The sequence below is a fragment of the Pezoporus wallicus genome, unplaced genomic scaffold (assembly GCF_028554395.1).
Source record: "Pezoporus wallicus isolate ANWC-B61680 ecotype Strahan unplaced genomic scaffold, APGP_CSIRO_Pwel_v1 scaffold_1904, whole genome shotgun sequence".
NCBI classification, from domain to species: domain Eukaryota; kingdom Metazoa; phylum Chordata; class Aves; order Psittaciformes; family Psittacidae; genus Pezoporus; species Pezoporus wallicus.
The window spans coordinates 134,127-145,313 of NW_026636499.1; the positions used below are offsets into that span (position 1 = coordinate 134,127).

The window sequence follows — 11,187 nt, forward strand, 5'->3', positions numbered from 1 at the left end:
TCCATACCACAGCACGTCATGCTGAGTATGTAAACTGGGGGCAGTTACCCAGGGGGGCTCGGGTTGGGCTGGGTATTGGTCAGCAGGTGGTGAGGGGTGTTTTCTCTCCCTTTGTTATTTCCCTTATCATTATTGTTATTGGTGGCAGTGGTAGTGGTTTTTTTGTTGTACCTTAGTTGCTGGACTGTTTATATCTCAACCTGTAGGAGTTACATTCTTTCGATTCTCCTCCCCATCCCTCAGGGAATGTGGGAGGAAGTGGGGGGGAGCGAGTGAGCGAGTGGCTGCGTGGTTCTGGGTTGCCGGCTGGGCTTAAACCACAACTATACCTGATTGACATTTGTGTGCTTATTTGATTTAGTGTGCTTTTTTAATAAACTGTGCATATTATACAGCTAGTGTGTGGTCATTTTGTTGTGTACCCTGCCTGTCAGCAGAACAGCAAAAACCCCCACCCTGTGTGCAGGCCAGCCCCATCGAGATGGTTCTTCATAGCATCATTTCTCGTTAAATGTGTCTCCTTGACCTGCAGATTCACTGGAATTTGTGCCAGCTGCCCAATATTGCCGTCTCGATGCCGCTGGTCTATTTCTTCCTGAGACAGCAGTTGGAGTGCTCTCAGCTGGAGCTAACCCAGGGCCGGGGGAAAGCTTCCCGGCTCATTCAGGTCGCGTTAGTCATTTTTCCCAAGCGGTAAGTCCGTTCCCTTAGTCTTTGCCACTCTCTCCTTCTATGAGAGCTAAGGCTGCGTTCCAGACTGTCAAATGCAGAGGCAGTAGTTTGCCTGTGGCTTGCAAATGGCATTCACCTCTATCTGTGGGAGATGGGAGCCTTAACTTGGAGGGTGACACTGCTTGGGTAGGCCAGCTGTGGTGGCAGGTAGAATCACAGACTAGTTTGGGTTGGAAGAAACCTTAAAGCTCATCTAGTTCCAACCCCCTGCCATGGGCAGGGACACCTTCCTCTAGACCCGGCTGCTCCAAGCCCCATCCAACCTGGCATTGAACCCTGCCAGGAATAGGACAGTCATAGTTTCTCTGGACAACCTGTGCCAGGGCCTCACCGTCCTCCCAAAGAGGCAGTGGTGGTGGGATTCAGCCTTTCCGCACCGTGGCAGGGCTGGTGAGAGTGTGGTGGAACCTTGTAGAGCACCCCACAGCCGTGAGCCCTCCATGGAGCAGCCGATGCCCCTTCATTAGAGATGGTCACGGGCATGCAAGTTGGGGGAGGATGAGTACCAGAATCCTGGAACAGGAAAATGTTTCACCCCAGGGTTGCCTAGACTAGAGACAGCAAGTCTCTCTTGGCTTTCCTTCCGAGGCACTGCTCGTCTTCATATGTGCTCTCCATGGGTTCCTGTCTCTCTTGCTTCCATCCAGTTGGTGCTGCTGTCCATTAAGGGAGATACAAAGCCCCTCTGGGCCCAGAGGACGGTGTGTCTTTATAGGCAGGAATAACCAGCTCTCGAACAGAGGTTTAGTTTGTGGTGACTCAAACTGTATTTTGTGTCATGGTGACTAAAACAAAACCCTTGTTCAAGTTTGTTGTGGTTCAAACCCAGCCAGATAGCTCGTTCACTCACTACCCCCCTTTCTTGCCCTCCCCCTACTCCCGGAGGGACAGAGAGGAGAATCAAAAAGAATGCAACTCGCACGGGTTGAGATAAGAACAGTTTAGTAACTAAGGTATAACACAAATCACTACTGCTACCACCAATAATAATAATGGTAAAAGAAATAACAAGGGAAGAGAATACAACAACTCAGCACCAGCCGATCGATAACTCGCCCCCCCAGCCCGACCAAGCACCAACAGATACCTCCTCCAACCCTGCAGTCTACCAGCCCTTCCGGGTAACTCCCAGTTACATCCTGGGCATGACGTGCTGTGGTATGGAATACTTCTTTGGTCAGTTTGGGTCAGCTGTCCTGTCTCTGCTTCCTCCCGGCTTCCCCTCCTCCCTGGCAGAGCATGAGGCTCACAAAGTCCTTGGCCAAACCAAAACATTATTGTTATCAGCTCTGTTCCCAGGCCAAAAGTCAAAACACAGCACTGCATAAGCTACCAAGAAGGAGAAAAATGACTGCTACTGCTGAACCCAGGACGAAGTTCAAAGGTCAGCAGCATTAAGTGCAGAAAATTGCACCTTACTGCACCAGAGGGGTATAAAGGTGTTCTTTTTTGTTTACTCTGGATCCATTTCCATCATCCACAGAGAGACCAGAACACAGCACAAACCCCAGCAGCATCCTTGCACCCACCTCACATGGATCAGTGCCCTGGTGGGGTGCTGCCCCCTGGGCAGGGGCTGTTTCCTTGTATCCTTGGCCATGCCATGGTGCTCCTCACCAGGCCGTTGACAATGAGCTGTCTGACTCTTCTGCAGTTCTTATGCCATTGTTGGATCACTGCAGTGTGCAGCCTGATGCCAGGGTCATGAACCATTCCTTTTTCAGACTGAATTTTCAGATAAGGTAAGCCCTGGAGATGTTCTCAGTAAAGAGAAGGAATCGATCTTGCTGGTAGTGGGGCATTTGTTTGCTCAGGCAGCTAATGGAGTTACAAAGCTGCATAGGAGAATATTTGGTTTTCCTGAGTAGGCTCTTAGATGCTTTGGTAATTAATTTCTATAATGGCCACCAGATAATGCTAATAGACCCACCTCACTTTAATTTAGATGGGTCAGAATTTCATATCAAAGCTTGTCAGTACCTGTAGTGAGATGGAACACGTGTGTGCTCTCAGGGCAGGCTGTCTCCTACCAGTCTGGATTTCCCTGACACGTGGTCTTCTTAAAACACATGAATGGTCTCCCCCTTGGGTCAAGGCAAAGTTAACTTTCATCTCATGGCTGTGCTTATCCCAAAAATAGACAGAGGCAGAAAAACTGGTGAAGGTAGATAGAAATAGTAAGGCAGGGAGCCTGCGATTCCTCTGTGTTCTTACACCAAAGCATGATGCAGAGATGAGCCCTTGCCAGCCTACACAGGGACCTTCAGGCAGGAAGGAGTGCCCTGAATAACATCTCCCATAGCCAGCCTCCTGCCTTGAACCAGCTGACATCCCTCTATGTGGGAAGGACTCACTCCCTGTGGAAGGACCCAGCCATCATGGCATGGCTGGAGACCAATGTCCATGGGGTGTATGTATGGGCAGGCTGGGCACTGCACTCCACCAGGGCTGTCTGGGTGGTCCAATGATCCCCATGCCTGAGTGCTTTCTACTGTCTGCAATGCAGCTTCACCCTTTCTTTCTTCTTCCCCCCAGGAGGTGACCTCCCAGCCTGTGATGGGGTTCGACCCCTTACTTCCTTTGGATTCCATTATTTCCTACATCAGACCAGAAAGGTTCCTCCTCCACCCATTGTTTCTGGGCTGGCACAGCTAGTGTGTTCCCGGCATGCCATCAGCCATGGGCCTGGGTGCACATGGGTGCTTGGAGCTCATGGTTCTCCTCCATCTTGGAGGAAGAGCTGCCTGGCTTGTGGTGCATGCAGGCAGAACTGGTCCTGCTGTTTCTCCTTGGTGGCCACCACTGGAGAGGGTGGCTGGTCACAGCCGTTAAGGCAAAGGCCACTGAACAACTTCGGCTGTTTCTTAACTGAGGTGTTTTGGGATAAACACAGGCTGAAGCGCAGCCAGTTGCAGCATGAACAGGATGTTGAGGTGAAGCCCCTATGTTTTATGCACTGACCCAGCTCAGACCAAACCTGGAGGTGCTTTTAGTGTGTGCTTTGTCCAGCTGCTGGCTGCCTGGGGGGAAAAATCCCAGAAAACCGCCAGGAATCCTCAAAATCCCTGCTTCAGGGCTGGCTCAGGAGCAGTTGGGTGCTGGTCTGAACAGTTTGGTTCTCTCCAGCATCCCTGTGCTGCCTCAGCCCCAGCACAAGGTTGAGTACCAAGCTGCTCCCTTAACCCTGACGCAACTTCTATCTTTCAGGAGGACTCATCCATCCAACAAAAGAACTTTATCTCTCTTCTTGTGCTTGCTGTTGCCAAATTTTAACTTGCAGGTATGTGCAGTGGACAGATCCAAGTGCGCTTTTGCTGTCGGTACACAGTAGTTTCCACTGCACAGTGTTTCTGCAAAGGGAGTGGCTCTTGGCATATGTAGCGTATATTAAATATCAGATTGCAAAGCAGCCTGATGTTTTTTGGCAAGCAGCAGCATCTTTCCCTGCCTGCTGCAGGCAGGCAGACAGCTCCCTGCACGGCTGCTGCAGCTCCACTGTCTTGCAGGGGGACATCAGGCATGATGGGGATGAAGAGACTGGAGCAGGGCAGGACCTGAAGGAGGGGGGTGAACAGGCTCATAGTGGCCATGCTGGCAAACATCCAGTTTCAGGAACCTCCCCCCAAGATGACAACCCCGAAGGTGACTAAGATGAGAGCAAGTGTCTTCCCCCCACCCTTCTGTAATCACCCCATGACTCATGTCACACTCCAATAAAGTCACACAAGCCTCAGGTGCCTGCCCTCGCTGCAGGGATGGGCTCTGTCAGGAAGGGGGGAAAGCCACTGCTGGCACCTTTCGCATCTCGGCAGGTGCTGAGGGTTGTCTGAGCATGGCAGAGCTAATTACATCAGCTGTCCCTCGGCCCCCTGTCAGCTTAGTCCCTTCTGGCCTCCTCCAGGAACATTTGCTGTCCCCTTCCCCTGCCTGCTCTTTTCCTTGTCTTGCTTAATGACTGGAAGTTTCTTTTTCCCTGCTCCTGAGCTGTGCTTCCCCCAGCCTGAAGCCTCCTTCCCTCCATGAAACAGCACTGGACCCTCCAGCTTGCTGACAAAGAGCTCAGGGTCCCTGCTCCACTGCCATCCCTTAGGGCACAGCAGAACATCGCCCTCCCTCAGAGCTGCAGCTCTCCCTGTGCTCCTGGAGGGATGTGGGGAGCAGCTCTTCCTTGTGCTGCATCTGTTGCATCATGCTGGGATCAGAAATCATCCCTCGTCTTTGTTTTCTCCCTCCATCCCTCATTTCCCCACCTTCACCTTACAGAGCAAGGAATGAGATCAGCTGCACTCAAACCTTTAACTCAGCCTTGCTGCCTGCAAAGCTTTTTCCCCTTTTTCTGCTGTGTAATGGTGTGTATCTGGCTCTAACGCTAAGCCAGGCTGTGCTGCCCCGAATAAATCTGGAAGGGCTCCCTGGGGAGCAGCCTGGATGCTTGGGGAGGGGGCTGGGGTGAGCTCAGGCCAGCCCACCCCAGCCCATTCAAATCCCAGCTCCCTGTGATGTTCTCTCACATCACTTGTTTTTGCAGACCTGGCGTTTTCCAACTTGGCTCCCAAAGCCTCCATTAATAAAGCTAAAAATTCCTGGCATGTATCCGCATACTCTTTAGCTGAGCAGCAGCTGGGGGGAGGGGGGGGGGGGGAGCTGGTGGCTGTTGATCTGGATTCCTCTTGCTTATGTTTCCCAGGGGGTGAGCAGGATTTTGCCACTCATCCAGCACCATGTGTGTACCAGCTTTGGCTCAACACACACCACGTATTAGCTGAGCTCCCTGCTGGGCTGGTGCTTGTGGTGAGCAAGGCCCCATGGCAGACTGGGACCCCATTCCCAGTGCATCTGGAGCTGCAGGGTGCTCTGTGCCATGGTGAAGGGCTCCAACTGCCCCACGGAAAGGAGCGTAAGCAGCCAACCACAGGATGGGCCTTTTCATGCAGCCATGAATGGCTCTTTGGCAGCCGTGGCTCCAGGCATCAACACCAACCCAAGGCATGTGATGGCCACATGGGTCCCATGTCCCACAGCCCGCCGGGGCTCCTGCTGGTGCTGGGCTTTGCTGGGGCATAGGTGTGGTGTCACATTTAATGGTGCCTTTGACAATCCCTATCAGACCCATCACTTGCCCCATGGCAAAACATCTTCCCCAGGGCCAGGCCAGTGATGCCCATGAGGCCATTGGTAGGGATGGGGACTGGGAGTGGCAGCTTGGCTCCTGCAATGGGGAGGATCCTACTGGGGTCCCCAAGGTGCATGGATACCCCAAGACACACAGTCCCCCAGGATGCTGGGATCCCCCCAGGACACATGGGAACCCCAAGGAGCACAGACACCAGGGTGCAGAGGACCCCTGTGGCACACACTGCCCAAGGAACAAGGCCTGGGGGTTATGTGGACTCCCAAGGATCCCTGGGCATGTGGTGACCCCAAGGCCATGGATCCCCAGGGCTGTGCTGAGGGTCTGGCAGCCACAGCCTCTGCAGTGGTTCCCCTTGCTGCTGGGGTGCCACCGTCATGCAGGTGCCCACCCTCCTTGGGAGGAGAAGCCATGGGAGCCAGAAGAGAAAGGGCTCTTTCTTCTTCAACACCCCAACCCAGTGGACGTGTGGCTGTGGGACACTGGTCAGGGCCGGCAAGGAGGTAGCTGGGACACCAAGGTCCTGGTGGGCAGGTGGTGGGAACCCCCCATCCCCAATTCCTCTGTATCCAACTCCTCATCCTTGCTGCTGGGCACCACAGGAGCGCTGGTGGGGCACAACAGGGACTCAGGGGGTGTGTGGGTACTGTGGGGAGTTCCCAGGGCTGAGGTAGGGGCCATGTTGACGCTGCCCCCCCCGTGCCTGCTGTGTGAGCCCTGGAATGCCAGAGAGGGCAACCAGAGCAATGCCATGGCTGGGGCTGGCAGTGCCTGGTGCCAGGGGCTCAACATCCCCAACAATCTCTTCCTCACACTGGGGCTGGTGAGCCTGGTGGAGATCCTGCTGGTGGTGGCCGCCATCCTGAAGAACAGGAACCTGCACTCCCCCACATACTACTTCATCTGCTGCCTGGCTGTCTCTGACATGCTGGTGAGCATCAGCAACCTGGTGGAGATGCTCTTCATGCTGCTGATGGAGCACAGCGTGCTGGTAATCCACACCAGCATTGTCTGCCACATGGACAAAATCATCGACATGCTCATCTTCAGCTCTGTCGTGTCCTCCCTCTCCTTCCTGGGGGTCATTGCTGTGGACCAATACATCACCATCTTCTATGCCCTGTTCTACCACAGCATCAGGAGGCTGCAACAGGCTATGGTAACCATGGCCAGCATCTGGCTGGCCAGCATGTTCTCCAGCACCATATTCATCACATACTACCACAACATCACCATCCTCCTCTGTCTCATCAGCTTCTTCCTCTTCATGCTGGTCCTCATTCTGGTGCTCTATATCCACATGTTCACCCTGGCCCACCACCACCTCTACAGCATCTCCAGCCAGCAGAAGCAGCCCAGCGTCTACCGCAGCAGCAGCCTCAAGGGAGCTGTCACCCTCACCATCTTCCTGGGCATCTTCTTTATCTGCTGGGGCCCTTTCTTCTTCCACCTCATCCTCATTGTCACCTGCCCCACCAACCCCTTCTGCACCTGCTTTTTCAGCTACTTCAACCTCTTCCTCATCCTCATCATCTGCAACTCTGTGACTGACCCCCTCATCTACACCTTCTGTAGCCAGGAGCTCCGGTGGATGCTGTGGGAGGTGGTGCTGTGCTCCTGGTAGGGCGTGGGACACCAGTAATGGCACAGCCGCCTTGCTACAGGATGGACGGACAGATGCGATGGGATGCATCGCGGGGTGCCCCACTCTGTCACCCAATCCAGGCTGAGGGGCTTGCGGTTCCCCATAAAGGCTGTTTGCGGTGATGCCGTGGCTGGCACCACCGTGCAGCTCCCAGGGACCGCTTCCCGGCCCCACTGTCTCTTTTAAGTTCCATTGCTCCTGGTTGCCTCCTGCACCGGCCCCGGGGCTGCGCCGGGGGGGGGGGAGGGGGGCGGCCAGCGTGGCACAGCCCAGACAAAGCGCCTCTCACCGCGGCTTTTGTTCTCAGGCCGCGCCCACCACCGCTCGACTCGGCCCCGGGGTGAGGCTCCTGGCACCCGGGATCCCCGGGGCGGCCCCCCCCGCAGCAGGAGGCGCTTTGGGGGGTGTCACCCCCCACCCACCGCCGCCCCGGGATTCTCTCGCCGCTCCCGGGTGGTCCCTGTAGCTCGTTCGTGTCGTGCTCCCCCCTCCCGTGGGCACCGGGATCCCCCTGCCCCGGGGGGACCGGAATGTCCCCACCCGTGCCAGCAGTGCCGGGGTCCATGTGCCTAGTGGAGGGGCGAGGTGGCGGTGCCGGTGCCGCAGGGCTGTCGCAGCGTTGCGGCGGCGGCCGCTGATTGGCTGCGGGGCAGCGGTGACGTCAGCGCCCGGCCCGGTGCAGCTCGAGGCGCCTATAAAGGAGGCGACAGCGGTAGGATTGTCCTCTGCGGTCCCGGTGCTGCTCCTGGTTCACGTCCCGTTTTCGTCCTGTTCTGCTCCGGCCCGGCAGTACCATGAGGGAGATTGTCCACATCCAGGCGGGACAATGCGGCAACCAGATCGGCGCCAAGGTAACAGCGGCCCTCCCCTGCCGCTGCGGAGCCGGGCGGTGGACAAAGACCATTCTCCGCACCACTACTTGCCCTCCGCTCCCGCCGCAGTGGGTGGACAAAGGGCCCCGCCCCACTCCAGCCCCCTCCCTCCCCCCATGCCTGTGTCCGCCATTCAGCACTGCGGATAGCGCCTGGTCCGTTCTTCTTGCCATGGGGCTCCCCGCCCTTCCCGGCGGGTTGGGGGTGTGTGTGTGGATGTGTGTGTGTGTGATGGTGAGAGGTCCTCCAGGTCCCTGTGCCCCTTGCCCCCCCCCCCCCCCCCCCCCCCCCCCCCCGTACCCGGTGTCCCGCCACCGCTAAGCCCTGTCCCCTCCAGTTCTGGGAGGTGATCAGCGACGAGCATGGCATCGACCCCAGCGGCAACTACATGGGTGACTCGGACCTGCAGCTGGAACGCATCAGCGTCTACTACAATGAGGCCTCTTGTAAGCGACACACATCTCCCCCGGGACATCCCCCGGGCAGGGCAGCCCAGCATCCCCACCCTGAGTCTGGGGGGACACACCCCTATCCCTTCCCCCCCAGTGCTAGCAGGACCCAGGTCTTCGGGGTGGGGGACAAATACATGCAAGATACATGCACCCAGCCCTTGGGGAAGGGGGAGGGGGGGGAAGGACACTTGCACCCCCATCTGTGGAGCCCTATGGTTTGAGGGGGAAGGGGGGGAGACTGTGCACCCATCCCTGTGGGATCCCTACTATGTTTGGGGGGAGAAGTGATCACCCAGCCCCATGGGACCCCACAGGGTGGGTAGGGGCAGCAGCAGGTCCCGCCCCCGGCACAGGCTTTCTCACAGCTCACAAGTACGTGCCTCGTGCCATTCTGGTGGACCTGGAGCCAGGGACGATGGACAGTGTGCGCTCCGGTGCCTTTGGCCACCTCTTCCGCCCTGACAACTTCATCTTTGGTAGGTCCCTGGGGAGGGGGAGACACTGGCACCCACATCCCCACACCCCTTCTGGGCTGTTGCCATGCCTGGGGCACTCAGCAGATGCATCCCCACCCTTGCCACAGGGCCTGGCACAGTCGGTTCACTGTCAAACCTCTGCAATTCCCACTTCCTACCCCACCCCAGCCTCAGATCTTTACAATGTTGCTGCCGGCAGTGCCCTATCCCCTCCCTGGTGTGGGCACGAGGGTGCTGGCAGCCATCAGTGCCTCTTTTTTCCCCCCTTGGCAGGGCAGAGCGGGGCTGGGAACAACTGGGCAAAGGGGCACTACACAGAGGGGGCCGAGCTGGTGGACTCGGTGCTGGATGTGGTGCGGAAGGAGTGTGAGAACTGCGACTGCCTGCAGGGCTTCCAGCTGACCCACTCACTGGGTGGTGGCACCGGCTCCGGCATGGGCACCCTCCTCATCAGCAAGGTGCGGGAGGAGTATCCTGATCGCATCATGAACACTTTCAGTGTGGTGCCATCCCCCAAAGTGTCGGACACGGTGGTGGAGCCCTACAATGCCACACTCTCCATCCACCAGCTGGTGGAGAACACGGATGAGACCTACTGCATTGATAATGAAGCTCTCTATGACATCTGCTTCCGCACCCTCAAGCTGGCCACCCCCACCTATGGTGACCTCAACCACCTTGTCTCAGCCACCATGAGTGGTGTCACCACTTCTCTCCGCTTCCCCGGCCAGCTCAACGCTGACCTCCGTAAGTTGGCAGTCAACATGGTGCCCTTCCCGCGTCTCCACTTCTTCATGCCAGGCTTTGCCCCACTTACGGCTCGTGGCAGCCAGCAGTACCGTGCCCTCACTGTCCCTGAGCTCACCCAGCAGATGTTTGATGCCAAAAACATGATGGCTGCTTGTGACCCCCGCCATGGCCGCTACCTCACTGTGGCCACTGTCTTCCGGGGCCGCATGTCCATGAAGGAGGTGGACGAGCAGATGTTGGCCATCCAGAGCAAGAACAGCTCCTACTTTGTGGAGTGGATCCCAAACAACGTCAAGGTGGCTGTCTGTGACATACCTCCTCGAGGGCTGAAAATGTCTTCCACCTTTATCGGCAATAGCACAGCCATCCAGGAGCTCTTCAAGCGCATCTCAGAGCAGTTCACAGCCATGTTCCGCCGCAAGGCCTTCCTCCACTGGTACACAGGTGAGGGGATGGATGAGATGGAGTTCACGGAGGCTGAGAGCAACATGAATGACCTGGTGTCTGAGTACCAGCAGTACCAAGATGCCACGGCTGAGGAGGAAGGCGAGATGTATGAGGATGAGGAGGAGGAGTCAGAGGCGCAGGGTGCCAAGTGAGGCCCAATGCCCCACCCCTTTGCCACCCGCAGCCCCCCTGGCTTTGTGCTGTTGCACCCCCAGGCCCCGGCTGGACTCCCCCTGCACCCCTTTGGTGTCTCATGACCCTGTGTCGTCCCCCCCCGCCTCCCCCCTTTCTGGTTTTACTGGGTTGTGTATGTTTGGTTTGGGTTTTTTTAATACTTAGTAAATTTATTGCTGTCCAAGTTCCTCCTGTCTGTGCCTCTGTTTGGGGGGATGGGGACACCCTCTGCTCTCAGGGGCTTGACCTCCAGCCATTCCCATCTTGGGGGATGTTTGGGGACCCCATATGCCTAGGCCCTGGCAATGCCCTGAGTCCTGGTGTGTGTGTGGTGCCCCATGCCCTCCTGCCGCACAGATCTGGGGTTGGGGGTGCAGATATCACCTTGCCTGGTTGTGCCTTTGTCCCCACTGTCACCCTTCTCTATGCTGGGGGGGGGGGTGGGGGGGTGGGGTGTGTGTGGTTGCCCCTCCCTAGTCAGGGCAGCACTGGCCCTTTGTTTCCCCAA

The 11,187-nt window shown here is 56.9% G+C and overlaps 2 protein-coding genes across 2 annotated transcripts; both read left to right on the plus strand.

The window, feature by feature from the left end:
* The first annotated feature begins 6,542 nt into the window (after positions 1-6,542).
* Positions 6,543-7,487, plus strand: LOC130594473 (melanocyte-stimulating hormone receptor-like). Its single transcript, XM_057400358.1, has one exon. The coding sequence runs from the start codon at positions 6,543-6,545 to the stop codon at positions 7,485-7,487; it is 945 nt and encodes a 314-aa protein (XP_057256341.1).
* Positions 7,488-8,258: 771 nt separating this feature from the next.
* LOC130594472 (tubulin beta-3 chain-like) lies at positions 8,259-10,765 on the plus strand. The gene is made up of 4 exons (XM_057400357.1): positions 8,259-8,359; positions 8,718-8,826; positions 9,198-9,308; positions 9,582-10,765. Exons 1-4 carry the CDS (start codon positions 8,303-8,305, stop codon positions 10,655-10,657), a joined length of 1,353 nt encoding a protein of 450 aa, XP_057256340.1. The 5' UTR covers positions 8,259-8,302; the 3' UTR covers positions 10,658-10,765.
* Positions 10,766-11,187: the final 422 nt, after the last annotated feature.

Coding starts and splice junctions, on each gene's coding strand:
- LOC130594472 (XM_057400357.1), top strand. CDS start 8,303: ATGAGGGAGATTGTCCACATCCAGGCGGGACAATGCGGCAACCAGATC. Junction 8,360..8,717: donor GCAACCAGATCGGCGCCAAG/GTAACAGCGGCC, acceptor TGTCCCCTCCAG/TTCTGGGAGGTGATCAGCGA. Junction 9,309..9,581: donor CCCTGACAACTTCATCTTTG/GTAGGTCCCTGG, acceptor CCCCCTTGGCAG/GGCAGAGCGGGGCTGGGAAC.
- LOC130594473 (XM_057400358.1), top strand. CDS start 6,543: ATGTTGACGCTGCCCCCCCCGTGCCTGCTGTGTGAGCCCTGGAATGCC.